General features: G+C 48.0%; 1 protein-coding gene across 1 annotated transcript in view; it reads left to right on the forward strand.

The window, feature by feature from the left end:
- KSR2 (kinase suppressor of ras 2) overlaps positions 1-27379 on the forward strand; it is a 405360-nt gene that overhangs the window by 282291 nt on the left and 95690 nt on the right. The window contains exons 6-7 of the mRNA XM_004379037.1: positions 3193-3262; positions 6811-6894. Of these exons, the coding sequence (XP_004379094.1) occupies positions 3193-3262; positions 6811-6894 (154 nt within the window). The remainder of the gene's footprint in view (positions 1-3192; positions 3263-6810; positions 6895-27379) is intronic.

The following is a 27379-nucleotide window of genomic DNA, read 5'->3' on the forward strand; positions in this document are numbered from 1 at the left end:
TTTCATAGATTCTTCCCCCTCTCTTTAAACAGTTTTCCTTTGCTTTAAGGTTTGCACTGGCAAGTTTAATGAAATCCAAATGAAGAAAGTAAAGAGAGGATCTGAAAGTTTAAATCTTCATACCCACGTAGGGAGCTGTGTAGAGGTTATTATTGCTTGAGACTAATGATGCTGCAGCCGCTTAATGTAATTGACAGAACTCACCCTTTACCAGATATTGGGAAATGAATCCAAACTATTGAACTTAATTACATCTTCTTTTTCGAGAAGGTGCTGTAATTGAGAATAATGGAAGAATAACAGAATAACTAGGATGCGATGCTAACAGTGGTATGTGCTTGTAATAAAGAAGGGTTTGTTCCCCAGTGATTTGGGCATTGGAGATACCATCTGGGTTTTTTTGGGGAGGAAGGGGAATAGAGAAGTGGAGAAGCATCTGGATCAGGGATTCTCAACCTTGGCGCTATTGACATTTGGGGCCAGATAATTCTTTTCATAGGGGCCGTCCTGTGCATTGTAGGATGTTGAGCAGCACCCCTGGCCTCTGCTCACTCAATGCCAGTAGCACCTGTCCCCCAGTTGTGACAACCAAAAATGTCTCTAAAAAAAAAAAACCAAAACCAAACCCGTTGCCGTCGAGTCGATTCCGACTCATAACGACCCTATAGGACTGAGTAGAACTGCCCCATAGGGTTTCCAAGTAGCAGGTGGTGGATTCAAACTGCCGACCTTTTGGTTAGCAGCTGTAGCTCTTAACCACTGCGCCTGTCCCCAGAGCAGGGTGCAAAATGCCCCAGTTGAGAATATGGGTTTGGGGCTCCCGGAGGACTTGTGAACAATTGTAGAGTAATTCCTTGAGGTTCTGCTGCTGCTGCCTGGCTGTGTGACCTTCAGCAAGCCACCGCACCTCTCTGAGCTCCTGTGACTTCCTTTGTACGATGGGAATAATGATAGCACTGACCTCGTAGAGGCATAGCTGCCAGGTGGAAACTGCACAACATAATGCCTGGTGCATACTGAGCTTTCAATCAACGTGAACTGTCTTTATTATAATGATCTTGGATTCAGCAAACGTGTATGAAGGTGATGCAAAGATGAGGAAGACGTGGTTCCTGCCCTTGCAGAGGTGACAAATATATGCAGACTAGTTGGTACCATCTTGTTCTTCACCCACGGCAGACATTGCTAATCAATACTGGTGCTCTTTCCAGTCATGCCTTGGAATCCTTCTCAACAAACTCTAGGCATTCACTGCTACTGGTTGGTAATGGTCCATGACATGAAAGTTATTTAGCACTCCCAGTTTTGTAGATTTGCACAAGGAGGCTGCGTTATGCGCACTAACCCCTGCTCCCCAGTACAGCCCTCCCACCTCGGCCCACCCCTGGCCCTGGAGAAAGCAGCTTAGGGGATTAATAGGTAGCATCCTCCCTCCCTCATCTGACTTCAGTCCCCAAAGGAGAGAGTCAGGAATGGAAAGAATGTTCTTTTTCTAAAAAACTGTTTTTCTTTCTTGTCTTTTTTGTTTCCCTCAGAAACTGAAACAAGTAGTAACACTGGCTTGGGCTTGACAACAGTTTGTTTTTAGTTAACCTAGAGGAAATTCTGCAGGATATGATCTGATTAATGTATCATGCTGTCTCCCTCTTGGGTTTTCTTTGCCCCTTAGGGCTTGGAAAATCATTAGCTCTCCCAGAAAGGGCCCCAGCTTTTCAAGGGCAGAATCGGGGCTTCTGGAAACAGCTTTCAGATGGCTGCCGACAGTGTCATTAGACAGAAGAGAGGACTGAGCGGGTTGGGGGTTAAATGCTCCCTGATAGGTTCAGACATGCCCGGCTCCCCGAGGAGCGTGCCACTCTATAACAATTGCCGTGAAAAATGAGGCATGCATCTGCAGCCCAGAAAAGGGAGCTGGCTGCCTCCATCTGGCCGAGAAATGAGAGCTGGCGTGTGGGTCAGCCACTTGCTTCTTCTCTCCCTAGCTGGTGGAGATTTCACAGGCAGCACTAGTTCATTTCTGTTGTTGTTTCACATCTCTCTGGGGCCTGCAAGGTCTGGGAGGAGGAGGGTGCGGGTAGCTGGGCAGATGGGGTGAAGGAGGGAGTTGGTGCTCTGGGACTGCAGATGGAGACAGGCGCCTAGTCTGAAGTCTGTGTGATTTATTGTTTCGTCCTCCCATCCATCCATTCATCCATCCATCCATCCATCCATCCATCCACCCACCCACCCACTTCTCTATCCACCCACCCACTCGTGTCCATCCACTACCCATCTATCCATCCACCCACCCATCTGTCCATCCATCCATCCAACCCATCCATCCATCCATCCATCCAGTTAATCTATCCACCCACCCACCTACCCCATCCATCAACCCATCTCCACACCCATCCATTTATCCATCCATCCATCCATCTATCCACCCATCTATTCTTCTGTCTACCTACTCATCCATTCATCCATTTATCCATCCACCTATTCATACATCCATCCAGTTGTTGTAGCATGATTTTAGGTGGTACGGGGTTGTAGATTTTAAAAATAGTTACCTGTGATATGCAAAAAGTCATATACATTTAGAGTTTGCTTTTAAAATGAATATATTTAAACAAAAATGGAGTCAACTAAAAATATTAAGTAAATAAGTTTATGGGTTGTACGGGAGCATGGCAAAAATTAGGAAGATGGTATGTCTGGAATGTGCTGCCATTATAACTTTGCATGCAAGAGCATCTGCCCTGGAGTCCCTCACACCCGGATTCACAGCCTGCTGTGCAGCCCACTAAGTGTATGACCTTGGGCAAGTGCCTTCCCCTCTCCAAGCCTCAGTTTCCTAATCTGTAAGATGGGGATGCTAACAGCCCCTGTCCTCGGAGTTGTTTTGAGGATATAATGAACTTAGGTATGTGAGTCACTTAGCACATGTCTGGCACACAGGAAGCACTCTGCAAATGGAAGCCATACTCAATTTATTTTTCCCACTTCTTTCAGGTGGCTCTACCCAGGGGCCCTTGCATGAGTTGAGGCAACAGTGAGTGTTCCTCTTGGCTTTGGTTTAGCGAGTGATGGTGGTCAGTATCCTTCCTGAGGCCGGCGAGCCTCCCTTTTCCTTGTAGGGCTTGGCCAGAGCCTGCCTCAGCCTCTGGCCTTCTGGGTAACGGGCTTCTCTCCTCTTCTCTTCTCTCCCCGCAGACACTCTGTCAGTGCCGCGCTGGTCCCCACAGATCCCCCGCCGAGACCTAGGCAACTCTATCAAGCACAGGTAGGTGTACCGGTGTCCGCTTCCCAGGACGGTGGGGGTGGCGCTGGGCTCTGGTCCCTGCCCGGGTCAGGGAAGGCAGGGCAGTGTTTTGCTTTAAGTCCTACGTCACTGTGCCCCCGCTCCTGTCTCTACCAGGCTGAACCTTGATGTAGCAGCCAGGGAACTGAGGTGGCTGCTTCTTATTGACCTGGCCCTCATACAGATGACACATAGTGGTTAAAAACAAGGGCTGTGGTATCAGACTGGTCTGTTTTCTGATCCCAGCTAGTAAAGCCTTGCAACCTTGAGGAAGTTACTTTACTTCTTTGAGGATCCATTTTCTCATCAGATTATTCTGCTACCCATAGGGTGGTGGTGAGGATTAAAAGACATAATATGTGGAAAGGGTTTAGCGCAAGGCCTGGCACATAATAAGTACTCAGTAAGTGGTCTTATTGTTGAAATGAATGCTTTACATTCTAGTTTTGGGTCTCCCACCCAGATGACACAAGATAGGACCTGGGGCCCAGCAGGCTGAACTCAGAAGTGCTCACTCTCTGCTGAGGTGTGGGACAGTCCAGAGCTGGCCACACAGGACAACCTCTCCAGGGGTACACGTGCCCCCTTTTTTTTGGTGGGGGGAGCCCCAGGGTTTTGCATATACCAGTCATCGCTTAAAAGATGGTCTTTAACTTTGGCTTTTTATTTCATTATCCTCACAGTGGGGTGCATGGGACAAATATGGTGATGCCCATTTGGCAGATGAAGAAGCTGATGCTGGTTATTAAGTGATGGATCTAAAAGCCAATTAGTCTCAGCACTTCGTGTTCTTTTGACAGCACTGCTGGGAGTTTTCTTTGCACCGGGGCCTCTGTGAATTAGCAGAGGGAATTGTTCACTCATTCATGGATTCTTTGGACTAGTGTTTACAGAGTTTCTAGGCCAGGGTTGCAGTACTGAGCAAGACGTAAAGTTGGGGCCCTCGAGGAGCTCCCGGCTTAGTGGAAGGAGTCAGACGAAGGAGTCAGACGGTTAAACAGATCCTAGCAACACCTAGGGCTTAGGGCCATCGGGGGGTAATAAGAGGGACAGACACATTGTCAGGGGCGGTTAACCAGCAAGCACGGTTTGCTCAGGCTTAATTGTATTTACTTGCTCATCTGTGGTGCGCCGTTTCCCATGGGTTTCACAGGTTTGACGTGGTAGAGGACATGTGAAATTGTGCACTGCGAATTGGTGGGAAGGCACAGTTGGGCCCCGCGTACCTTGCTTACTGGGTAATCCTGACCCTGCACATAGCTGTGAGGGGGGAGGCAGGAATGTGCATCTCCCCGAAGCGTACCTCGTCCACAGTTTTTGAAAGAAATAGGTTGAAAGGACCATTGTTAAGACTCATGAAAAAACGTTGGAGGAAGCAGTGAGAAGTCCGTGATAGAAAAGTCAAAGGATCAGGCGGCGAGAGAAGGGTGTCATAGTGGGGCCTTTCTTTGTGTTTGCTTCCCCCTGGCCCCCCGTCTAGACTCGGCTCTTGTCCCAGGTTGGGCTCCTCCGCTGGATCTGCCCCGCCCCTCGGAATGGCCCCGCCCCGGGTCAGCTCCTCCCCTCGTCTCTGTCACGTCCCTTTCTCCTCCCGGTCCATCTGTCTGCCGCAGGTCCCAGCCTCCCTCCTCCCTTTCCCCTCACCCTTTTGCCTCGCCCCTTGTCTCTGCCACACCGTGAAGATTGGCCCCACCCACAAAAAGGTTCTGCCCCTTAGTTGGCCCCCACCCTCAGGAGCAGCCCTACGCTTGGATTTGGATCTGTCACGTCCCCTGACTCTGTCACACCCCCTGGATTGGCTCCGCCCCTTAGCTTGGCCCCACCGCTGGAAATGCGACAGCTTCGCCCCCTCCCAAAGCCCCCGTATTGGCTCCACCCCTGAATCTACTCTGCGCCTGGCTTGCCCTGCTGCCGGGCTCTCTGACTCTAATGTTGGAACCGGGGTGGTCCAGACTCAGATGCAGATGCCCAGAGGAGGGAGGCCACCTGATGATCTTGGGGCATCGGGAAGGTCTTAGACGACCTGTTATTCTTCCGTTTCGCCCTGTTTTCAGCCTGGGCGGGAGAGACCGGGCCTCATCCCAGCCTTAGTGCAGAAATGACATGAAAATCCCATCCACTGCCATGTCAGTCATCTCAGCCAGAGCTAGGGAAGGAGGAGAGCTGGTCGGGGGAGGGGGGTGCTGGAAATGAGAAAAACTTCACTTGCCACTCACCTGCCGGCCCTTGATTCCATGGCTAGTGGGTGAGAAACATTCCCCGGAGCTGCCAGATCCTACAAAAGAGACTCCATTAAACTCTCCGTCCCTGCTGAAGGGACTTAATCAATCCCCTGTCCCAAACTGGAGAAGGAGTTTTCTTGGCAACAAGTCTTCGCTCAGAGTATTGCTATTTGCTGAGATAGGGATGTTGGGGCTGCAGTTCGTTCTTTTCGGAGAGTCACTGACCCAGATCGGGCAAATGGTACAGCAGAAGGATGCAACGTTTCCCTTCAAGGTCCTAGGCACCAAGTTACATAATCACTTCCGATGTTCGTTTTGACACTCTGAGGAGGCGGAGATTAGATAGAACTCCTGCTGACGGTGACAAAATTGAAAATTAAAATGAACTGTGACCCGGCGACCTTCCATGCTTTTCTTTGGCCCAGCCCTGCCGCTGCCTCCTATCTCTTGAGGACGAAAAGCTCGCCGGCAGCAGGGGGGATTGGAGAAGTTAATCTAATGCACCTACTCTCCTATTGGTTCAAAGCTGTATATTTTTTAAAACACCAGTTGCTGTGGAGTCGATTCAAACTCAAGGCAACCCGTGTGTGTCAGAGTAGAGCTGTGCTCCATAGGGTTTTCAGTGGCTGATTTTTCGGAGGTAGATGACCAGGCCTTTCTTCCGAGGTGCCTCTGGGTGGACTTGAACCTGTATATAGGAAGTCTCTAAGCTGCCCTGTGTTGGCAGCAAGTGGTGGTGGTTGAAAGAGGGGGCAAACTGATAGTCTGAAATGGCTTTTACTTGAGGGAGCTCTTCTCTGCTACTAAAATTTAGGGTCTCAGCTCTTTGAAGCTTTCCAGATCACGTGACCAGGAGGGACCAGGAATGACTCAGCTGGACTCCCTGGAGGCCCTACCTTTCTTTGCAGCTTTCTGAGGCCAGTTGAAGCCTCACCCATTGCTCTGTTCCAGAACTTAACTTGGCAGGCCACCAGTCACTATTTGTTGAACAAATGAATGATTGTTATGAATGTTCAAGATAATAATAGTCACAAGCCAGCTTCTTGAGCATATACTGCATTGCAGGTTTGACCTGCCAACAGCCTATGAAGTCAACAGTATTATTACCCCCACTTTGCAGATGAGGAGACTGAGGTTCCAGTGATTAAAGCAACTTAATTAAGTCACAGATCTGGGAAGCAGCAGGACTGGAATCCAGGCCCGTCTAAGTTAGGAGCCTATATGCTTTCCCTTTAAGCAGGCCATCCTCACGGAGATGGGCCAGGCACCATCAGCTTGCCCTTGAACCTTTCTGTCTCTCTTCCACAGGTTTTCCACCAAGTATTGGATGTCTCAGACCTGCACAGTCTGTGGGAAAGGGATGCTTTTTGGCCTCAAGTGTAAAAACTGCAAGTAAGTGGCTGCCCCTTGAAGCGACTTCCTGTGGTGCCTGATGTCAATTAGAGCCACGCTGGGCTCTGAAGTAGATCAGGGGAGCTTGGTTTCTTGACTCTTGGGAGAATTACTTGCTCCATTTTAAGGGTCTTTTAAATAAACCTCCACATTTGGAACAGGGGGTCAGGAGAGCAATTCTGAATAAGAACCATAGCTGATGGAAGATGCTGGAAATGCATAATGCTGACTTCTGGGACACAGTGACCTCACATTTTTATAACACTTAAGAGCAAGGGTTGGCACACTTTTTCTATAAGGTATCAGATAGTAAATATGCTAGGCTTTTCAGGTCAAAAGGTCTTTGTTGCAGCTTCTCAGCTCTGCCTTCTAGGTCAAAAGCAGCTGTCGACTATGTGTAAACAAATGGGCGTGGCTGTGTTCCAGTAAACTTTATTTACCAAGACAGGCCAAGGGCTGGCTTTGGCTCCTCAGTCGTAGTTTGCCAACCTGAGTTAGAGTTTCCAAAGTCCTTTTCACCTTTATTTTTTCTCTCCACTCTAGCTCTGTGAGTGGGTAAGGAAGCATTGTAATTCTCCCCATTTTACAGATGTGAAAGATGAGTCAGCAAGGATTAGCCACCTGCTTCAGGTCAGTCACACAGTTAGGAAGTGGCACTCAGAACTTGGACCCTGGCCCCCTGAGGCCTGTTCTGCTCACTTTCTGTGGCATTGTGCTGGTCTCGAGTTCTGGTGAAAAGGCCAGACCACACAACTCCTCTGTCCCTTGTCCCTTTCCCTTCCACACACCCATCTCAGGTCGTGGCTGGCAGAGGGTAAGAAGGCAGGAGAAAACTGTGATCCTGAACTCAAGCTCTGGAGTCACATTAAGCCGAGCTCAAATCCTGGCTCTGCTACTTTCTAGCTATGTGACCTTGGACAAGTCACTTCACATTTCTGTCTCCAGTGTTTTCATCTGTTTGAAAGGAGTGACACCCGGCCCTGCCTCATCTGAGAGTGGGCATTCAATAAATCAGCAGAATGAAGGACACAGCCCAGTGCCCGGTCAGAGTTCCAGTTGCTGTCAAATTGATTCCAACTCATGGAAACCCCGTGTGTGTCAGAGAACTGTGCTCCATAGAGTTTCCAATGGCTGGGTTTTTTATAGATCACCAGGCCTTTCTTCCGAGGTGCCTCTGGTGGACTTGAACCTCCAGCCTTTCAGTTGGCAGCTGAGTGCGTTAACAGTTTCCACCACCCAGGGACTCCAGACAGAGTTCAGTCCTCTGTAAAAGGTTGCAGTTACCTTTCTGTCTGTCCTCCCAGCCTCCCTGTCTCCTTCCTTAAGCATATATTAAGTATCCTCTCTGGTGACACAGTGGTTAAGAGCTTTGCTACTAACCACAAAGGTCAGCAGTTCAAATCCACCAGCCGCTCCTTGGAAACCCTATGGGGCAGTTCTTCCCTGTCCTATAGGGTCGGTATGAGTCGGAATTGATTCGTGAGCAATGGGTTTCACTTGTTTTTTTCCTGCTTCAATTACTGTAAAATAATCAATGACGTTCAGCTGTATGCAGTAATTACAAATGCGTGTGCATCTGTTGGTTTTCTGGGAGTCCCTTAGTTTAAAGGATCATAGGAATCCCTCTTTCCCCTCTAGCCTTGCTCTTTCTGTCCAGCCCCGGCAGGAAACTCTCTCGGGCACCTGAGGCCTCCCCATACCTCTGCCCTGTGATGGAAGTGGGGTCTCAGTTGGGGCAAGTTCTGACTTTCCTCCTGAGGTCTCACTCAAGTAAGGAAGGGTAAGGCTGAGCTCCCTTCCCAGCTGGAGACTGAGGAGATTAATGAGTTCCAGCCCCAAGGAGCCATGGAATGAGGGAAGGCAGGAAGTGATTACCAAGTCTTGGTATTCCAAGGCCGCACCCCAATCCCTGTCCAGTGTGGACCCTGGCTCTCAGATGAGCCTGCAGAATGGTGGCCCCTGGTCCTTCTGACTCCGAGAAGCACGAGGCCCAGCCTTCGGTCTGGCTCATAGGCTGTCTGGTTTCCCCTGCACATGGGGCCTATCTCCTCTGTGTCTGGCCACACTGTGTTCTGGGATGAACGGCAGCCGTCACATCCTCACACCTGCCACATGGGCCTTTGAAGTCAGGTAATTAGGTGACAGGGACACAGCCGGGAGTCAGCGAGGCTGAACACTTCCTGAGCCATTTTAATTTTCGGCACTAGAGGTGGAACTCTGAGGCAGCCTTTCCTCTTGCTCTCTGTTCTAGAAGTAATGAGCAAAGGCGCCGACCTGCCAAGGGTTGGGAGAGGAGGCTGGGAGAGACCCTGGGGGCTGGGAGAAGCTGCAAGGAGCATGAGCTTTAGAAGCTGCCAAAACTGAATTTGGCTCCCAGCTCCATTCTTGAACTCCCTGCATGAGCTTGAGCCGGAGACTTGTCATCTCAGAGCTCAGTTTCCTTGTCTACAAAATAGGTGTACTATTAAAAAAAGACGAACAGGAAACCAAACTTGTTACTGTCGAGTCAATTTCGACTCATAGCCACCCTATAGGGCAGAACAGAATTGCCCTATAGAGGTTCCAAAGAGCAGCTGGTGGATTCGAACTGCCAGCCTTTTGGTTAGGAGCTGTAGCTCGCTGTAGTGTTTAACCACTGTGCCACCAGGGCTCCGCTAATGGTATACTATTAGCACCCACTATAATGCTGTTGGAAGGAGTCCGCTAAATGCCCTGGCCCGCGATAACAGTGTTTTATCAAAGAACATTCCTCCTCACTCTGCCTGTGCAAAGCTGGCTCCTGGTGTGCAGGAGGTAGAATTCAAACCAAGCCCTGACTGGTTTGTCCTGCTCTCACCAGTTTGCTCCGCCCATAGAAGAACTGCCCACATGGTGCCAATGGCTGCCACGGCCACTACCCGACTCCTGGATGTGCTTCGGGAGTCTGGACGTTGCATCTGCGTGTCTACAGCAGTGTTTAGAGTTCTCTCCAGTGCCCAAGTATGAACATGAGCTGCTGATAACACCAGTCCAAGTCAGGCTTAGGCTTCTAGGAATAAGATCTTGGTGTTTTTGCATTAATTATAGTACAAATGGATGGTCATTTATATGCATTATCAAAGACTGGCCAAATTCTGGGCTCACTTATGGGTTGATAGAAGGCTTGGAAGAGGTATAGAGTTGGGTAGCATGTTCACCCCATCCTCAAGTTTATAGGAGATACACCTAGAGAGAAAAGTAATGGCTGGTGCATCATAAAGAACAGGGAACATTTCAGAGATGGCACCAAAGGTGGTGAACTAGCGTCCTAGGGCTGCCACGGAGAACTGGTGGTGCAGTGGTTAAGGACTCAGCTGCTAACCAAAAGGTCAGCAGTTCAGATCTACCAGCAACTCCTTGGAAACCCTATGGGGCAGTTCTACTCTGTCCTATAGGGTCGCTGTGAGTCAGAATCGACTTGAAGGTGGTGGGTTTGGTTTTTTGGTTTTGGAGGGCTGCGAGCCCTCGAGGTGCAGTGGTTAAGCTAACCATTAAGTCTAACTGAAAGGTCGGCAGTTCGAACCCATCAGCCGCTCCATGGAAGAGAAAAGACCTGGGGATCAGCTCCCATAAAAATGACAGCCGAGGAAACGTTATGGGACAGTTCTGTTCTGTCCTGTAGGGCCGCTGAGTCAGAATCAACTCAATGGCACACAACCACAACCACAACAAGGGCTGCCATAACAAACTACCCCAAAGTGGACGGCTTATACGAACAGAAACCTACTGTCCTGCAGTGCTAGGGATCAGGAAGTCCCCAGTGGGTCTCACTGGGCTCAATCGACTGCTAACCAAAAGGCAGTCTGAATTCACCAGCTGCTCCTTGGAAACCCTATGGCGCAGTTCTACTCTGTCTTACAGGATCACTATGAGTCCAAATCACTTGACGGCAAAATCAAGATGCCGGCAGGGCTGTGTGGTTTCTGGAGACTCTAGGGTGAATCCATTTCCCTGCCTTTCCCGGCTTCTGGTGGACCCGGGCACTGCTTGGCTTGCAGCTGCAGCAGCCTCTGCCTGCGTCTTCACTTGTCTGTTTCTGTGTATCTGTGTCTCTTCTCCTCTTTTTAAAAGGACAGCACTCAGATTCGGACCCACCCTGCTCCAGTATGACCTCATGTTAACTGACAACATCTTCAAAGACTATTTCCAAACGAGGTCACATTCACGGGTACAGGCATTAGGACTTCAGCGACATCTTCGTGGGGGACACAGTTCAGTCCATAATGATGGGGATGAAGCTGCTTGGAGAAAATGGGCGGGACCATCCATTCATTCACTCAGCGATTCATTAAACATCTGCTGTGCACCAGGCACTGTTCTAGGCATCAGGGCAACAGTGAATAAAGCAGACAAAACTCTCTACCTTACAGAGTTTACATACTGGTGGGGGGAGGTTGGGGAACAGACAGTGAACAAAGTGAATTAGTAAAACAGATCATATGATAAGTGTTTAGGAGAGAGCAGGGAGGCCTGGTGGAGCAAAGGTTAAGAGCTCAGCCACTAAACGAAAGGTTGCGAGTTCGAACCCACCCAGCAGCTCTGTGGGAGAAAGACCTGGTGATCTGCTCCTATAAAGATTACAGCCTAGGAAGCCCTATGGGGCAGTTCTTCTCTGTCACGTGGGGTCACTATGAATAGAAATTGACTGGACAGCACCCAACAACAACAAGAAGAGCAGAGATGGGGGATAGGAAGGGTGGGGTGGGGCCTGCAATTTAATTAAAGTGATTCAGAGTGGAGGCTGCAATGTTAGTTAAAGTGGCTCCGGAAGGTCTCACACCTGAGTGAGAATTGTGGAAAAATAGTGTGTAGTCTAAGCCATGGCTGTGCCCCTGAAGCACCCCAATCCTCCCTGGAGGGAATGATTTTCGTTTGTTTTTAAACCTAGCACAATTCTGCTCTTGTTAGTGCCAGAAACTCCCTGGGTGACCAGGGATTGGATTGGATCTGTGCCGCTCTACCCGCGGTCCGCAGACCAGCAGCATCAACATCAGCTGGGAGCTAGTTAGAATGCAGAGTCTCAGGCCCTGCCCTGGACCTGCTGCATCAGAATCTTCATTTTCAGACTGCCCAGGTGGTGCTTGTGCACACTGAAGTTTTTGAGAAACCCCGCTCTGCATGATCTCAGAGGTCCCTTCCAGAGCTGATTTTCTGTTCCTGTTTTAAACCAGTTGCCATAGAGTTGATCCAGCTCATGGCACCCCCATGTGTGTCAGAGTAGAACTGTACTCCGTAAGGTTTTCAATTGCTGTGACCCTGCAGAAGCAGACTGTGGGCCGCCTTTTTTCCTCAGCGCCTTTAGGTGGGTTCGAACGGCCAACCTTTCAGTTAGTGGCTGAATGCTTAACAACCATTTGAGCCAGGGCTCCTTTTCTAGATCGTTGTTGTTGTTATTGCCATGGACTTGATTCCAACTCATGGCTACCCTATGTATGCAGAGCAGAACTGCCCCATAGGATTTTCAATGGCTGTGACCTTTTGGAAGCAGATTGCCAGGCCTATCTTCCTAGTCACCTCTGGGTGGTTTCAAACCGCCAACCTTTGGCTAGTAGTCAAGTGCTTAAACATTTGGATCTCAAAATGGAGCACGCATCAGAATCCCCTAGGGGGCTTGTTAAAGCACAGATTGCAGGGCCCCACTCCCAGAGTTTCAGAAGATCTGAGGTGGGGCCCCAGAAGTTACATCTTAACAAATTCTTCTGGGTAACACTTTGAGAACCATTGTTCCAGATAAAAGTCATAGTGTAAAACACAATTTCAAATCGTATTTCCTAGCCTGACACATAGTGTGAGCTGATTTGTAAGGGTGGTAGATCTTTGCTGATTATTTTTCAGGCTCTTTGCCAGGCATTTCTTCCAAGGCACCTCTTGGCCTCACTCTGTAGCCATGGTCTTCTCAGCGTCCTCTCCCCAGTACCTGGCACATAATTTTATCCTTTAAATTCTGTGTTAGGAGTTAAAAGATAACATGCAATTAGGAACCTGGGTAAGGGGTCAGACACTCCTGTATTGGAATCCTGCCTCTGCCGCCAACTGGTTGTGCAACCCCTTTTGAGCCTCAGTTCCTGCCTCTGTAAAATGGGAATAATAGTATCTACCATGCTAGATTGTTAAAAAAAAAAAACCTCAGTGAGATAATTCAGGTAAATGCTCTGTGTAGTCCCTGGCACGTTATGAGTGGTTAGTAAATGTAAGCTAATACTATGACTAACTTTATGAATTGATTTTGGGATATCCCTCCACCCAGGAAGCCAGGAAACTTCTCCTTAATGTCTAACCCCCTTCCCTCCTGCTTCAGTTTAATGCCCACTTCTTCCGGAATTATCATCAGCTGTCTTGTTGGCGTTCTGAATAGAGAGATTAATGAACTAATAGGAAATTAAGGCTCGGAAAGCAATTTGCTGTAATCTAAATTGAGGCGTTTTCCTCTAATAGGTCCATGAGCAGGGAATGGAGTTTAGCTCCGAGTGGTCGATGTCAGCACAATTCACGGATTGTCTGATAACTGTGGATTCAGCGGCAGAAGTTTGCTTTGCAATAAGAGGCTGATGGGTTTTTCCCAGCCCCCCATCATCTGTTATCTGCGCCCTCCTGGCTCCTCGGGGTCCCTCAGCAGGTTTCTGCACAGCTGAGGGCTGGCTCCTTGGAAACCTCGCCACTCCTGTCTGCATTTCTTGTAGGAGGGTGCAGAGCAGTGATCTGGGGTGGCTTCTGCTCTAGAAAATAAGAGTTTGAACCACGGGGCTTTTTTTCTGCAGGGCCTGGTGTGTGGAAGGGAAGGAGGCATCTTCCCAGTCTGCCAGTGGAGAATTAGCATTTAACTGTCTTTCTCTGATGCTTGTTTTAGCTATCCCATACTCTCCCCTTGTACACTGCTTCAGCTCTGGTTAGGTCAGCCAGTCCCAGTGGAGCGGGGATACCAGTTCTCAGATGCCATTGAATCGATTCTGACTCATGGCAACCCCATGTGTGTCAGAGTAGAACTGCTGCCTAGAGTTTTCAGTGGCTGATTTTTCAGCAGTAGATCACCAGGCCTTTCTTCTGAGGCACCTCTGGGTGGACTCGCACCCCTAACCTTTCAGTTAGTAGCCGAGCTCGTTAGTTGCTTGCACCACCAGGGGACTTCTGCCACTAGGGGTTGTTATGGTTGTTGTTGGTTGCCGTTGAGTCGATTCTGAGTAGAACCAAATCACGGGGGCTGTCTTTTGAGGTGCTTTGGTTGGGTTTGAACCGCCAACCTTTCAGCTAGTAGTAGCGAGCTTACCTGTTTGCACTATCCAAGGACTCCTGCCACTAGGGGCAGGAGGATGAAAAACACAGTTTCTAAACAGTTTGGTGGTTTCTCACATAGCTTAGGGGCTGCCGAGTCGGTTCCGACTCACAGCGACACTGTGTACAACAGAACAAAACGCTGCCCGGTCCTGCGCCATCCTCACAATGGTCGTTATGCTTGAGCCCATTGCTGTAGTCACTGTGTCAGTCCATCTCGCTGAGGGTCTTCCTCTTTTTCACTGACCCTCTACTTTACCAAGCATGATGCCCTTCTCCAGGGACTGGTCCCCCCCGAGTTTCTGTTGCGGTGATGGAAATCTTTTGGAAATAGGTAAGTGGTGATGGTAGCAAAACATGGTGAATGTAATTAATGTCACTGAATTGTACACTTAAGAATGGTTAAAATGGCAAGCTTTTTTAGTATGTATTTTACCACGATAAAATGGGGAAAAAAAAAAAAAAAAAAAGACACGGTCTCTGCCCTCCAGTTGCTCAGAACCTCCATCCCTTCTGAAGGTGTGCTGTGGTCCCATCTGCCTCAGGGCCACAGTGGAAGCTTAAAATTGCAGCTTCCTGAGCCCCTCCGCAGACTTCCTCGTCCAGTCTCTGGGGATAGGGCCTAGAGATTGGCATTTTGAATAAACCTCCTGTATGGACACTAAAGTACAAGTGAGGAACTCGATCTAGACGGAGGGTGTGAAAAACCAGGTAGATAACTACGACCATAGGGCAAATGCTGTGGGGCTACACAGTCTTGAAGGAAGAGTAGGAGTTAGCCAGGTGATGCAGGGGTAAAGGTAACAGGGCTTGAGCAAAGTTTGGAGTCCTGGGTGGTGTAGATGTTTAACATGCTCAGCTCATAACTTCAAGGTTGGAAGTTCAAGTCCACCCAAAGGTACCTTGGAAGAAAGGCCTGCTGATCTACTTCTGAAAAATCAGCCATTGGTAACCCTATGGAGCACAGTTCTACTCTGACACACATGAGGTCTCCCTAGGTTGGAATCGAGTTGGCAGCAACTGGTTTGATTTTGGTTTTTTTTGAGCATATTTTGCAATTGTTTGTAGCCAGCAGAGACTAGGGGTGAGAAGAGAGTGGTTCTGCTTTGCAACCACAGCACTGAGCCCTGCTCAGGCCTGCCGTCTCCCGGATTCATGCTGCTGCTCCCCAAGGTGCCGGGCAGGGGGTGGGGATTGCTCATTGCCCATCCTGCCTCATGCCTGGATAAGCAACGTTGGGCTCTGGAGCCCTATCACCCCGAGAATGCCAAGGTCTTGGGGATGAGAACGCTGGTGTCAGACTACCCTTCTGCTGGGTGGGAGAGTAGGGAGCAGAAGCCAGGAGCTGTAATATCCTCGGAGTCACCTCAGAGAACCAAAACTCAAGGGAGCCCATAGTCCAAACGACTAAATGGACCACTTAAACCACAGCCTACATGACCCCAAGGCCAGAAGAACTAGATGGTACCTGGCTACCGCTACCAACCACTCTGACTGGGATCACAACAGAGGGTCCTGGACAGAGCAGGAGAAAAATTGTAGAACGAAAAATCAAATTCAAAGACCAGACTTACTGGTCTGACAGAGATTGGAGGAACCCCTGAAACTATGGCCCTAAGACAATCTTCTGAACTGGAACTGAAGCCATTCCTGGAGACCACCTTTTAACCAAACCATAGACAGGCCCATAAAACAAATAACACCCAAAAGAAACGTGTTCCTTAGAACAATCAGTTATAACGATCAAAAAGGTGACATTTGTCCAAAAACAAAGATGAGAAGGCAGGAAGGGGTAGAAAATCAAGACAGAAGGAAACGAGGAACCTAGGATGGAAATGGGGAGAGTGCTGATGCATTATGCGGAATGAAACCAATGTTATGGAATACTTTATGTACAAACTACCAAATGGGAGGGTAGCCTTGGTGTCACAGTGGTTAAAGGGCTCAGCTGCTAACCAAAAGGTTGGAGGTTCGAACTCATCACAGGGAATGACGGAGCAGTCTGCTTTCTTAAAGATTTACAGCCTTGGAAACCGTATGAGGGCAGTTCTACTCTGTCCTGTAGGGTCACTATGAGTTGGAATCGACTCGATGGCAGTGGGTTTGTTTGTATCAAAGGGGAAACTCATTTGCTCTGTAAACTTTTACCTAATGCACACACACACACAAAAAAAAAGACTGATTCTTCCCCAGGACCACTGAGTACTCCTCCACTTAGAAGAGAGAATGATAAAATCATCCCAAGGCAGACGGACTCTGTGGTGCAGCTCACACTCCAGAGCTCCCTGCAGGATCAGGCTGAGACTAGATTCACCTGAAACCACACCCTTGCTTAGCTTCTCTCTTGTTCAAATCTTGCTTCTTCCACAATGGAATAGATTTCTTCTGAGAACACTCTCAATAAATCACTTGCAAGGATGCCCATCTCAGACTGTTTCTAGGTGTCTTAGAGAAGCAAAACCAATAAAGTATATGAATATATACATAGAGAGAGATTTGTATCAAGGAAATGGCTCATGTGGTTGTAGAGGCTGGAACGTCCCAAGTCCATGGATCAGGATAGAGGCTTCTCCTGATTCATGTAGCTGCAAGGGCTGGCGAATGCAAGATCAGCAGGTCAGAGAGGAGGGCTCTTGCTCACAGGCTGTGAAGGTCGAGGAATCCCAAGATCAGCAGGCAAGACCGCAGGTAAGCTGCTAGCTCAAGTCCCAAGAACCAGAGACCAGACAAACAGGAGCCAGCTGCAGGATCCAGAATGATCAAAAGCCCCCAAGCCTTGCCAGAATATCCGCTTATATTTGATGCAGGCCACATGCCCAAGGAAACTCCCTTTCAGCTGACTGGCTACTCACAGTAGTTCCGATGATGGGAGTGATCACTTAACACATCTTAACAGGGAAGTAATCACAACAGTATACGACTGCCACAATCCTGCGAATCATGGCCCAGCCAAGTTGACACAACAATCTTAAGTATCACACTAGGGAACCTAACCTATGATGGTAAAGTAACAGAATACAAACTCTGGAGCCAGACAGAGCTGAGTTCAGGTCCTGGCTCTGTCACCGTCTAGCTGTGTGATGCGGAAAGTTTCTAAACCTCTCTGATGTAAAATGAGGCAAATACGTTTATTCAATGTGATAAGACATGTGGATGTCCCAAACACATTAACGACTTGGAATTCCTTCAAATTAGAGTCTTTAAATAAGTGGCCCAGCATTTGTTTACTTGCAGAAACAGATGTTCTATTAATAAAAAGTATGAAAACAAACATACACACTAAATTACTTTCGTAGCTCTTGTTCTCCATTTTTTCTTTTGGGATTTCAGAAACGGTCAACTTTGTGGGAAGTATGTTAAAAGATTTATATCAGTGTTTCTCGACCTTGGCACTATCAACATTTTGGGCCATGTAACTCTTTGTTGTGGGGGCTATCCTGTGCATTTTAGGATGTTTAGCAGCATCCCTGGCCTCTACTCACCAGATGCCTACGTAGCACCCTACTCCACCTCACCTCCGTTTGTGGCAACCAGAAATGTCGCCATACATTGTCAGGTTTCCCCTGGGGAGCAAAGTTGCCTCTAAGGAGAACCAGTGGTTTATATAATAAATCACTCATTCCCAACCAGCAGGACTGTGGTATGCATTATTGCATTTTAGAACACCAGCTTTCAATTGCTTGTGCTATGCATAGCCCCCTTACTAAAATCATCAATAGATTACAGGGTGGCCAACCATCCCAGTTTGCCCAGGACTTTTCCCTGCCTTAGCGCCGACAGTTCCATGTCCCAGGAAACTCCTCCAGGTTGGTCCCCCTCCACCGGAGGGAGCTCTGTGCTAGTTAAGAACATTCTGTGGTTCTGTGGGTGCCAGTTGAGGTCACTGCCCACTTCTGTAGGAGTGAGACCCATAATCATTTTCCTAGTGAGGGAAAGAGTGGTGTTGGGAAACCTGAGTTAACCAGTACGAGATTTCCAGTGGATTCCTATGGTGTTTTAGTTCCCTTTACCCAAGCCTTCTCCCCTCCCCTGCAGTAGCCCAGCTTTGCTGAGATGGTTAATTTTGGTTTGCACTTGGTTCTCTCCATGGGAGATCACTTGACTAATTTTCTCTTAAAAGAGCCATGCACCGCTTTGTCCCATTATGCTCTGTTGCCAGATCTTTTCACTTAGATCCGGCATCCTCTGCTTTCCCTCACACCCTCTGTACTCTCCTAGTCTACGTGCTTGCATCGAAATACAATGTTTTATCTGAAAATGTCCGGCCTGTGCAAAAATGGCTCCAGCTACAGGTGATGAGGAGATAAAAATGTGAAACAGGAGGCCATGGTCGGTTGGAGCCACTGGTCACACTGACTTACCCAGCCCTTGAAAATCGGGAGAAATGATGAGCGCTGATGTTGCAGCTGCTGCTGAATTCCTGGAAGCTTCAGGAACTTGTACAACGGGCAGGATATTGGCAGGATATAATTATGAGCACACATTTCAGAGATCACCAGCTTGAAGCTTGAGTTTACTTTTCCATTAATAGAAACACTTCAGTTTCTGCAATAATTATAATGGAAATTAATGGTCCGTTACATGCATGTTAGCCTATTATAAGCAAAAACTTGGTTCCAATTAAGTTGTGTGTGAGGAATGATTAGAATTCCAGTGGAGGCAAAAGTGGGGATTGGATGTGATGTTGATGATGATGATGATATCATGTATTGGGGGCTTACTAAGTGCCACACATTTTGCTAAACACGTTACATGCACGACTGCATTACTTAATCTTCAAAACAACCGTGGACGGCAGGGTCCATTATTATCCCCATTTTACAGATGAGGAAACAGAGGCCTTCGGAAGTAAAATGCTGACCCAAAGTCTCACGGTGGGTGGATCTGTGATACAAATCCACGAATCCCTCTAATTTCAGATCCTAGACTCTTAACTACTTTACATGGGCAAAGGGCCAGCCACACAGTAGGCTCCCTACAGCTTTGCTAAAGAGCCTGCCACGCTCTCCCTGTATCCTTTCTTGGACTGAAAGATAACAAATGGGCCTTTGTGTTCTGAATAACACCTCCAGGTCCAGGGAGCCAAGAAAGCCCTCCAGTCACTGTCTTCTCTCTTAAGAAAATTGGGTTGGAGGTGGCATCTCTAACAGTTAATGAATCTGTAGCTTCCCTCACCATGGCCTTTTATGGAGAGAATGGTGCTGGGGGGTTCTGATTACTGTTCATGATGTCACTGAGCCTGATGTCCGGTTTATGTCCGTACTCCCCACCGTCCCTTGCTTATTTATGTTGTTGTTGGGGTTTCTTTCTAAGAGTCCGGAAAGCTAAACCTTATGAGTTGTCAGCAGTGAGGGAAGGAAGGTGATGATATCCTTCACTGGGAGCATATGGAGGCACTTCTAGAAGCATCAACTCAATGCATAGACCACAGGGGAATCAAAATGAGACAGAAATGCTCAGTTGGGGCATTTGGTGGGACCAGCCTGACTGCCAAGGGAGCGACGATTTGGTTTGGAGATTTTGCAAGAAGCAGCGGGGAGCACTTCATGTAGTGGCAGTGTGGAGAATGAGGAGGTAATGAGAGAGGGCAAGGTCGCTGCCCTTTAACTGCAGTAATCCGCTGCCAGAGGGGTCTTTCAAAACATTTATCTGGCTTTCACCTCCCTGTTGAAAATCCCCCGTTGGTTACCCCTTGCTCTCAGGATAAAATGCAGTCTCCTGATGAGACCCTGCATAATACCTTGCTTACCTCTCCTTCCTCGCCTCTCACTATTCCCCTCCTCAGCCCAGAGCTCTGGCCGTCTTGACCCACCAACCTTGCAGCAGGCCACGTGCTCACTCATTACTGCATTTCTGCAGCCGAGTACTTCTACCTGGATCTTTCCTGCCCACCTCTGTTGCTCCTGTTGTCGGTGGGTGCCACCAAGTCAATTCTGACTCATAATGACCCCATGTGACAGAGTAGAGCTGCCCCATTGAGTTTCCCAGGCTGTAATCTTTATGGGAGCAGATGGCCAAGACTTTCTCCCATGGAGCTGCCGTGTGGGTTCGAACTGCCAGCCTTTCAGTTAGCACCCGAGTGCTTAACTGTTGGGCCACCAGAGCTCCTCCACTTCTCCTAGTTCCCACTTATCTTTCAGGCTTGGCTCAGTCGTCACTTACTCCAGGAAGCCCTCCCGGACATCTCTGAAATCAGAAATGCCACACCCTGCAATTCCCCATCATAACCATGTATCATATATCCACGTATCGTATATATCATATAACCGTATATTATCATGTTGCATTTGTCTGTTTACCTGCCTGTCTCCCAAATTCTTTGAGGGGAGGTCCTTGTCTGAGTTTTTTGCCATTTATATCTCTAGGGCTAGCACGGTGTTGGCACATAGTAAGTGCTCGGTAAACACCTGGTGGCTGAATAGCTCCCAAAAGGAGCCTCTGGGAGGAAGGTGGTTCTTGCCAACCCAACGGCCCAAGTGTCTGGTTGAAGTCCACGTGGGATTATTTCTAAAAGATTTTGAGGCAGTGGGATGAGTAGAAGGATGTTCATGCTCGAGTCCATAAGAAGTGGGTCTGCATCCTTAGACAATAAACTCCTTGCTAGATCGTAAGAGCCTTAAAGAAAGAATTCTTGCCCTATTTTATCACACCCCCCCAGTACCTAGCATAGTACCTGGCACAGAGAAGGAATGCAATACTGGCGTTTTGTTTTGTTTTGTTTTGAGTGTGTGAATGAAGGACCCGATCTGTTAGTTATCCTGACTCCGCTCTTTGCTATCTGTGTGACAAGGCTGTGTACTGAGCCTCAGTCTTTTTGACTTTGAAATGGGTGTGACAATATCCAACTCTCACAGGATGATTGTTCACACTAAACAGGTTATGTAAGAGTGCCTGGCTCAAAGCTGGTGCTTGTTTAATTAAGTTATTTACCACCATTCACAGAAACTCAGTGCCACCTAAGCAAAGACCCCCCCTTTCCCCTTCCTTCCATCCTGGAGGCTAGGTTTTTAAAACGTTGCCTTTGCACTCTGTAAGGAAAGGCTATGACCTGTTCAGATGGATTGCAAAGTGAGCTGGTGTGGGGCAAGAGAAAGTAAGAGAGTTCAGGGCTTTGGGCTGCTCATGGTAAACTTCATAAATTTGCTATAGTCACCCAGTGAACCACTTGAACAGTCTTCCCCAGCAGGAGCCTGGCCCGTCTCTGCCTCTGCAAAGGCCAGCGGTCTGAACCCAGCCCCACGCCAGGTTCTGGGTTTGCGTCTGCTCTGCAGGTCTGCTGGGGACCATGACACCGTGACAAATCTATTAGGAAAACAGCAGAGCTGCTCACAAATGGGGCCGTTTGCCCACAGTTCCAGAGCAAGATCCTCGGAGATCCAGTTTGCTTCTGATCAAATCCCTGCCCCCACGCCCACCCCAGGAGTGTTGGAGGAGACTCAAAGCGAAGGAGGAGAGAGGATGAAGAGGAGAAGGAAGGGAATGCACAGAGGGACGTATCACAGTTCACAAACTAAAACCGAAGAAACCAAACCTGTTGCCATCAAGTCGATTCTGACTCATGGTGGCCTCATGTGTGTCAGAATAGAACTGGTCCATAGGGTTTTCACTGGTTGATTTTTTGGAAGTAGATTGCCAGGCCTTTCTTCCAAGGCACCTCTGGATAGACTCTAACGCCAACCTTTCAGTTAGTAGCCGAGCACTTAGTCATTTGCACTACCCAGGGGCTCCTTCACAAACTAAGAAGGATATACTTTTTAAGAAATCAAAATCCTTTTTCAAAAAATATTTGATGGAGACTATTAGTGCCCCTAAATCAGTAGCATTTGACAGGTTTTCCCTTCTGCTCGTCCTTCCTCCCTTTCTCTTCCTTCCTTTCTTCTTCCATCTCTCTAATGTTTATTCAGCATGTATTAGGCACCAGGCACCAGGCACCAGGCCAGGGACTAAGAGGAGAAGAGGGGAGGGGACTACAAAAATGAGTAAGACCCAGATTCTACCTCCAGAATAAATCCACATGTTTAACTTGCAGACAGAGAAATGTCTCAGTTAGCCAGTAGCTCCTTTGGAGAATGAGATGTTCCACTAAGCAATTTTTCACGATAACTGAAGCTTATCCTATTAAGCCTTGGAAGGCTTTTCTTAATTAAACATTTTGAATGAAAGTTTAAATAAACCCTTTCCAAGTTTACCAGGCTATATAAGGGCAGCAAAGTCTTTACTGGGTGTAGACAAAGTGTGTTTTAGCCGTCCCTGCTGGAGCACTGGCCCATTCAATGCCAGGCGCTCCAGAGGCGTTTTCTTGTTTGATCCTCATCGAATTTTACATATGAGGAAACCAGAGCTCAGCAAGGTAGACTGACGGTCTCATGGTCACACAGCTGGGAAAGGTAAACTTCTAAAGAGATGCATAAGGAGTCAAGGGGCAGGGGGCTTCCTTTTTTGTTTTGTTTTCATTTGAGGCAAAATTCATATAACATAAAATTCACTGTTTTAAAGTGAATAATTCAGCAGCATTTAATACATTCACGTTATTGTGAAACCATTACCTCTATCTAGTTCCAGTTATCACTCCAAAAGAAAACCCCATACCCATTAAGCAATCACTCCCCCATTCCCCTCTTCCACCAGCCCCTGGCAACGCCAATCTGCCTTCTGTCTCTATGGATTTACCTATTTTGAATATTTCATGTAAATGGAGTCATACAATATGTGATTTTTTGTGTCTGGCTTCTTTCACTCAGCATCATGTTTTCAAGGTTCATCCACATTGTAGCCTGCATCAGTACCTCACTCCTTTTTATAGCTGAATGCTCCTTAGAAGCGAGGGTCGTGAGACTTCATCTCACATACTTGGGACATGTTATCAGGAGGGACCAGTCCCTGGAGAAGGACATTATGCTTGGTAAAGTAGAGGGTCAGCAAAAAAAAAAGAAGACCGTCAACGAGGTGGATTGACACAGTGGCTGCAACAATGGGCTCAAACAGAGCAATGATTGTGAGGATGGCGCAGGACCAGGCAGTGTTTCGTTCTGTCGTACATGGGGTCGCTATGAGTTGGAACTGACTTGACGGCACCTTACAACGACACCATGATAAAAAGGATAGTAGCTGCTAGTTTTTGAGTACCTACTCTGTGCCAAGTATTGTCCTAGGCACCTTACATGCACCATATTATTAATTCTCACCACAATCCTGTGAGGCAGATACTGTGATTATGCCCACTTTACAGATGAAAAAACTGAGGCTCAGAGAGGGCCAGCGACTTCCCAAGTTGTCACAGCCAGGATATGGTACCGCCATGATTTTAACCCAGGTTCATCCCTTATGCTACCCTGATCCCATTTTCCCTTTTGAGGAGAGCTGTATTCTGGAAAAGAAGCCCTGGTGGTGCAGCGGTTAAGAGCTATGGCTGCTAACTAAAAGGTTGGCAGTGTGAATCCACCAGCTACTCCTTGGAAAACCCCACGGGGCAGTTCTACTCTGTCCTGTAGGATTGCTATGAGTTGGAATTGACTCAGTGGCAGGGGGTTGTTTTTTTTTTTGTTTTGTATTCTAAAAAGGAGCTCTGGTAGTTCAGTGGTTGAGCACGCATCTGCTAACTGAAAGGTTGGTGGTTCCAACCCACCAGCCGCTCCGTGGAGAAAGATGTGGCAGTCTGCTCCCGTAAACATTTACAGCCTTGGAAACCCTATGGGCAGTTCTTCTCTGCTCTGTAGAGTTGCTGTTAGTCAGAAGGTACTTGATGGCAACAGGTTTGGTTTTAGGTATTGTGGAAGATTTAGGTTCCAGACATCTCTCATCTGGGAAGTGGAATTTATTCCTCTTACATAGCGGTTCTCGAGCTTTAGAGTGTGCTTGCTAAAAGCCCACATTCCCAGCAGACTCCGTCTGAATCAGAACCTCAGAGGGTGAGACTCGGGAATCTGATCCTGAAGAATTGCATGCTAGTAGTTCTTTCTTCCAAGAAGCCCTGGTGGTGCAGTGGTTAAGTGCTGGGCTGCTAACTAAAAGGTTGGCAGTTTGAACCCACCAGCTGCTCCGTGGGAGAACAATGTGGCAGTCGGCCGCCATAAAGATTACAGCCTAGGAAATCCTACAGGGCAGTTCCACTCTGACCTATAGGGCCGCTATGAGTCGGAAACAACTCGATGGCAATTGTTTTTTTAAATGGGAACTCTTTCTTCCGTGGGTGGTGCAAAGGAGAAGTGTGATTTGTGCATGTTTCCCAATGGAAAAATGGCTCTTCCTGAGTGGGACATAGTGGAAGTGTGTTTGCCCCGTGGAAATGCCTCCCTGAGCTTTCTCCTCCTCCTCTCCATGGCTGGTGTAATTTCAGGGCTAGGCTAGTCCTCCGACTCGATTAGCAGATCCCAGATGCGCAGGCTCCAGTCTTTGACATTTGAACCTCCACCGCATTGCGTGAGGGTCTGGGCATTGTACATATGTCTCTTGGGTTTTCTGTGTGAGCAGCGGCCGTGCTGCCGTCCCTGACGCTGCCCTCTGACACCCCTGGCTGGAAGGACGAGCATTCTGTCTCCCGCCTCTTGGACAGAGTTGAAGGAGGGTTTTCAGTTACTGCAGGAGACAAGCAGCAAGGGACGCTGGCGAGTAAAATGCCCGGGGAGAGGACAGGAAACAGGCGAGGTCACTGGAAGCCTCTCCTGCCCTGACATGGTTCAGCCGTGGTCCAAAGCTTAAATTAAACCGCTTGGCCTCGTTCCGCGTGCCGCGCAGAGTGACCACAAAACTCCTTCGTACCTGCACACAGCCCTTCCCTCTGTGCTTGTTTATGAACGCAGCTCACTGAGACAGGATTCGTAGCTGGAATGGCGGAAAGGAAAACTTTCTTTCTGGAAGCTTCCAGCAAGAAGTTGAGCTATTCTAACCAGGAACTGCAAGCAGAAACTTCTTGGAATTAGCAGATTCTCCAACTGGGCTTCCCAAACATCAGTTTGACCATGTCACAGTCTTCCAAAGCTCCGGTAGCCTCCCAGAGCCCTCAGGATCAAATGCAGACTCCTTGGCATGGCCTCCGGGGCCCCTGCCCCCTTTCCTTCCTCATCTCATCCCCACCTTCTTTGTTCTTTTCTGACCCCTGAGCCCACGAAGCTTGCTCTTGTTTCCGAACTTTGCACTGTCTGGAAGCTCTTCCCCCAAGTCTCGACTCCAGTGTCACCTCCCGGGAGAGGCCTTCCGGGTGGCCCCGGTCCATGGAGCTCCCTCATGTCCCCACCGCTCTCCACCCATTTCCCTGTGTTACTTTGTTCACCAACTTACCACACCTGAAATCATCCCATTTATTTGTTTCCTTGTTGTATCAGTCGGGGTTCTCCAGAGAAACATAACCAGTAGGGTATATTTCTATATTACATTTTATATAAAATTTATTAACATTTTAATTTAATTTAAAATAATAAATTTATTATATACAATTAAACATAAATGTACTAAATAGTTCTGTTCATTTCAAGGAATTGGCTTATGTGGCTGTGGGAATGGCAGGTCAGAAACCCGCAGGGCAGGCTGGAGTCAATGCCTCTTCCTTAGGGAAGCCTTGGTTTTACTCTTAACAACTTTCAACTGATTTGATGAGGCCCACCCACATTATTGAGGGTAATCTCCTTTACTTAACGTCTATGTTTTACTTAAAGGAATCAGCATCAGGTCTTCAACTGGACATTCACACCACTCTATTAAAAAAGGACTATCAGATCCGTTAAGGAACCCTGGGCGCACAGTGGTTAAGCACTGGGCTGCTATCCGAAAGGCCAGCAGTTCAAACCCACGAGCCGCTCCAAGGGAGAAAGATGTGGCAGTCTGCTTCTGTAAAGGTTACAGCCTTGGCAGCCCCAGGGGTCAGTTCTGCTCTGTCCTGTAGGGTTGCTCTGAGTCAGAATCGACTTAACGGCAATGGGTTTGGTTTTTTTTATCAGATCCCTAGAGGCGAAGATGTTGTTAGGTGCCATGGAGTCAATTTCAACTCATAGCAACCCCATGTGACAGAGTAGAACTGCCCATAGGGTTTTCTAGGCTGTAATCTTTATGGGAGCATATTGCCAGGTCTTTCTCCTGCAGAGCCGCCAGGTGGATTTCGAACCACCAACCTTTCAGTTAACAGCTGAGCGCTTAACCACTGCACCAGCAGGGCTCCTCAGAAGAGAAGATGGTGGAGGGCAAATCTAAAGTTCCCACTTCTCTGCACAGTGTCTTTGCCTTGCTGTTTAAATACCAAACCTCTGAGCAGCCTGAGGATGATATTTGCTGTTGGAAGTTAGGCTGGTATGGACAGAAATGGTGAGGGAATCCAAGGGGACATGGTGGAGCACTGGTAGCATCTGCAATAACTGTATCCAGTGTATGGATATGAAACTGTAAAAGAAAAAGACAAAGCCAGGTCTCAGCAACTTGGGATTTTTCTTACACTTAATGAAGTTAGGCAAGTGTAGGGGGAAGAGCAAGGTGACATCTTAGGCTTCTCTCAAAGAGGACGTTTTGACTCTAAAGTCTTAATACCTCTAAAATCTAATACCTGTTTACTAATCTCATGCTAATTGGAAGTCCCTGTTAGCTTAAGCCTTAACACTCCTACAGCTTAAGCTTTTGAGAAAGGAAAAAAAAAAAAAAATCTGAGGCCTCCCTTGGGACCAGTGATCCAGGTTTTCTGCCAGGACTAGTACAAGTCAATCAACCTCAGTTTCCCCATTGGTAAAGCAGGAATAATAATACCCATTTCATAAGATTCAGTGACATAGTATATGTAAAATGTTTGTTACAATGGCTGGCAAATGAGTATCCAAGTAAATGGAAGATGATCAATAGGAATGTGATGACAATGATGACAAATACAGACTGATAGAGGAAACTAGAAACCAGACCCACTCTTGCACCTCCCAGAGCTGACCTGTGAGGTTGAGAGTGGAGAGCAGCAGCTTCTTTTCGACTTAATTTCCTGGAGGCCAAGGAGCCACCTTTGCAGCAGCAGCTGTATCTCATCTCACACATCTTTGTATCCGCAGCACCCAGAGTCTTCTGAACTTTCCATGCATCCATCCACCCACCCATCCATCCATCCATCCATCCATCCACACACCAATCCATCCATCCACCCACCCACCCATCCACCCATCTATCCTTCCCATCCATCCTTCCATCCTTCTGTTATTCCATCCACCCATCCATCCATCCATCTACCCATCCA

Source organism: Trichechus manatus, unplaced genomic scaffold (genome assembly GCF_000243295.1).
Source record: "Trichechus manatus latirostris isolate Lorelei unplaced genomic scaffold, TriManLat1.0 scaffold00061, whole genome shotgun sequence".
Lineage (NCBI taxonomy): Eukaryota > Metazoa > Chordata > Mammalia > Sirenia > Trichechidae > Trichechus > Trichechus manatus.